Below are 3420 nucleotides of genomic sequence, written 5' to 3' on the forward strand. Positions count from 1 at the left end.
AATTGTCATCTCAATCCAATAATTCAACTACAACCATATCATTAAGAAGAAATGCTAACATGAACAAACAAAAACTTCGGAAAAATGAAAAAATAATCGGAGATATGCTACCCAACAAGAGTTACCAGCTATTAATGTGCTATATCATATCAAAGTAAGAACCCTTTGAAAACTGCAAAATTGCATATGGAAATGACGCCAGACAATCATAATAAACAAACAAGCACAGAGTGAAAACTAGCAATTTCACTATATCACATCAGGAGCTTTCATAAGTACCTTGTTACATAAAGACCTCCGTGCCAAAAAGCTTATATGATTGGCACAGAGGACAAAATCTAACCTTACTCTCGCAGTCCTTACATACACAGAGATGCTGACAAGGCAACAACAACATGCTTACTGTGTTAACTCTGCAAACCTTACAAGTCATTGATTCTTGAGAGCCATTTTTCTCTTTGCCCAGCAGGCTGTGGAAATCTGTAGTACGGCCATTGGAGCAAGAAGCTGAATCATCAACCTCACTGTCACCACATCCTTCTTTACTATCTCTACTTTGAGCATAAATCTGATGCAGGTTATAGTTGATAGCGGCGATCATGTTCTCACTGTTTAAAGCCCGTTGCTGCCAAGCACCTACATCAAAAGTTAACTGCTTTATGCGTTCTTCAAGCTCTTCATTCTTCTTGTTGATGCTTTCGACCTCTGCTTCCTTCGCCCCTAGTTTCTGAATTACTTGATCTTCCAGAAGAGAGAGAGTCTGGAGTTGGGTAGATCTGATCTTCTGAAGGACACCTTGCCGCATTCGATCAGCCTAATGACAAAGATGTCAGACTTGTTCAAGCACAAGGAAATTGATCTATGAAAACAACGCTCATGAGTCAAAGAAACCGGACATAAGAACAGCACTAGAAGAGGGAGCACGAGAAATTTAAGTAGTGAATAGTATTGTTCCAATTGTCACCCAACAAGAAGTGTGCTCATTGATACTAACAGCAACAAAACCAGGATGATAGAATAATTCATAAAACCAAAAAAAAAAAATAGCTTCACTTACAACTAAGGACCTGTTTGTTTCAGCTTCAGTGTACTTTTTGCTTTACCCAAAAAATAAAATATCAATCAAATTTCAAAAGATTTATAGAAAAAATTATACGTGAATACACACATCGACATTGCATTTTGCGATATTTTCGAGTGTTTATTTTAGGATTTAAAATAAGTCAAAGTGCATGAGCTGCAAAATTTTAATAAAGCAAAGGAGGATTCACTCACGTTTCTTAGATATGAAAAGGAGTAATTATGGATCATCGTTCCATAAATTGAGCTTCCACACTATTAATTGTCACAATGCAAAAGATTGACTTTACAACTAAGTGGACAATTATTCCGGTTTCTTAGACAATATATGATGAAGCCCGGCCTAGTGAAATTTAACATAGACCTAGTGTTAGAGAACCCAATTATCTGCAATCGTAGAAATGCTTGCATCAACAAACTATCTAACACTCAGTTTAGTAGGAAGGATTGGAAGGAAAGAGAGGATTTTCAAATGATCATGTATTTAATTGGAATGACAAAGATGTAGGGAGAAGAAAAGAAAGTATTAAGAAGGAATAGTGCAACCGGCTTTATGTAGGAAAGAGAGGATTTTCAAATGATCGCGCATTTAATTGGAATGACAAAAACATAGGGAGAAGAAAAGAAAGTATTATGAGTAGTGCAACCAGCTTTATGTAGTTTATTCATGCAACTTATAAAGAAATTTCTCCTTTACTATGGACACCGTTATTTTATCTCAAATTGTTAAATAATAAAAAGATTTCCAGGTCATTTTGCATTCATGCCCATTCTTTCCACTTAGTTAGCATCCAAACAACATTTTAACTCAATCTCTCTATTTCCTTTCTTTTAGTTTCTTCGGTAATTATCCGACTCCCTTCCATTCCCTACTAATCATTCCTTCCAAACTGAGTGTGATGGTTAGAAAAATTTAACCAGCAAAGCACAGATTTTCGTGCACATGGAATTACCAAATCAACCCTCTGTTTTATATAAAACCAGACAAAAGCAATGCCAATATAGACACCACACCTGAAGTTTAAGAAATCGGTTGGTCTCCACATCAAGCTGGTGTAATTCACGATCAATGTCGTCCCCAATAAGAGATACCAGCGCAGAGTCTCCCGTGGACAGCAGCGGGCGGTTATCGAGAGATAAACCTAAGCCCACCGAGATTGGCCGTGCTTGCAGCAAATCGAGAGATGATGCTTGCGAAGTGTTATCCAGAAAGTCTCGCTCTTTCAGCTTCTTCCTTTTTGGTTCCAGCCCATACTCGAACTGCAAATCAGCTCCTCCATCGCCTCCATCTGTGGCAGTGGCACACATAGGAATCGGCGCAAACCCAAGACCATTTACTGAAACCAAAACCATACATGGCAAGTAGTAAATGAATCTGCACATTTAATAGACAATACACATGAACCCACATAAACTATGAACGGATCGTTTTAGCCCATCATGCTCTTGCTAGTACTATGTTGGTACTTAGAGAGTTATCATTAAACAAACCCATTTCTCGTAGGTTCATCCGAGATTACGAACTGTCTGAAAACCAAACTCAATCGCACTCCCAGCATTCTGGCTGCTAAATAAGCAAAGAATCAAGCCCACGTCGAGTTCACGCGAGCCTCAAAACACAGAACCCTAAAGTTCCTCTTTTTCCCTCCCAATTAGGTCAAAACACGAAAGATAGCTCGATCCCAATTCCCATTTCGCAGCGAGAAATCTCCTCCGACCAAAACGAAATCGAAACGGGAAAACCAAAAGGCGGAGACGGGAAATCCCCCTAACCTTCGGGGACGTACGGAGGATGCCGAGCCTGATCCCGCACATCGTCCGGCACGTAGTAGGCGGGCGCCGCGATCGGAGCGTCCATCGGGTACAGGTTTCTGCAAGGGGAAACGACCGCGAATTGGGACAAGAATTCGACAATCGGTTCGGAGATTGTACGGCGATTCCGAAGAGGAAGAGAAGCGGTCTTACCGGAACGCGTCGGGCGGTTGCTCCTGGTTCTGCCGGGGGGCTTGCTGGGATTGCTGGAGAAACGCCATGAGAGAGAGAGAGAGAGAGAGAGAGAGCGAGGAGATTTCTCCCGTCGACGCAGCGGAGCGGAGTAATGGTTAGGTTTCGGGATTAAAAGTTTAACTTCGGGAATAATCGGGCAAAATCTTGAATTTTGGGAAATCTCGTTCGGCCAAAGCAGAAATTTTTTGGAAATTATGGAATTAGAAGGACATTGGGGAGTTGGGATGGAGGGAGTTTTATATTTTCCGAAATCAGTTTATTAGTTCGATAAAGAGTTTGTGATTCAGATCATTTCTCGTAAAATCTTTTTGGGGTGTACTTTGATTTTATTAT

At 40.4% G+C, this 3420-nt stretch overlaps 1 protein-coding gene across 1 annotated transcript; it reads right to left on the bottom strand.

The window, feature by feature from the left end:
• Positions 1-209: 209 nt before the first annotated feature.
• Positions 210-3201, bottom strand: LOC104447886 (probable BOI-related E3 ubiquitin-protein ligase 2). The gene is made up of 4 exons (XM_010061619.3): positions 3046-3201; positions 2854-2951; positions 2095-2417; positions 210-814 (listed from the first exon to the last, which is right to left on the bottom strand). Exons 1-4 carry the CDS (start codon positions 3111-3113, stop codon positions 284-286), a joined length of 1020 nt encoding a protein of 339 aa, XP_010059921.1. The 5' UTR covers positions 3114-3201; the 3' UTR covers positions 210-283.
• Between the last annotated feature and the right edge of the window lie 219 nt (positions 3202-3420).

Source organism: Eucalyptus grandis, chromosome 6, assembly GCF_016545825.1.
Source record: "Eucalyptus grandis isolate ANBG69807.140 chromosome 6, ASM1654582v1, whole genome shotgun sequence".
Taxonomy (NCBI): domain Eukaryota; kingdom Viridiplantae; phylum Streptophyta; class Magnoliopsida; order Myrtales; family Myrtaceae; genus Eucalyptus; species Eucalyptus grandis.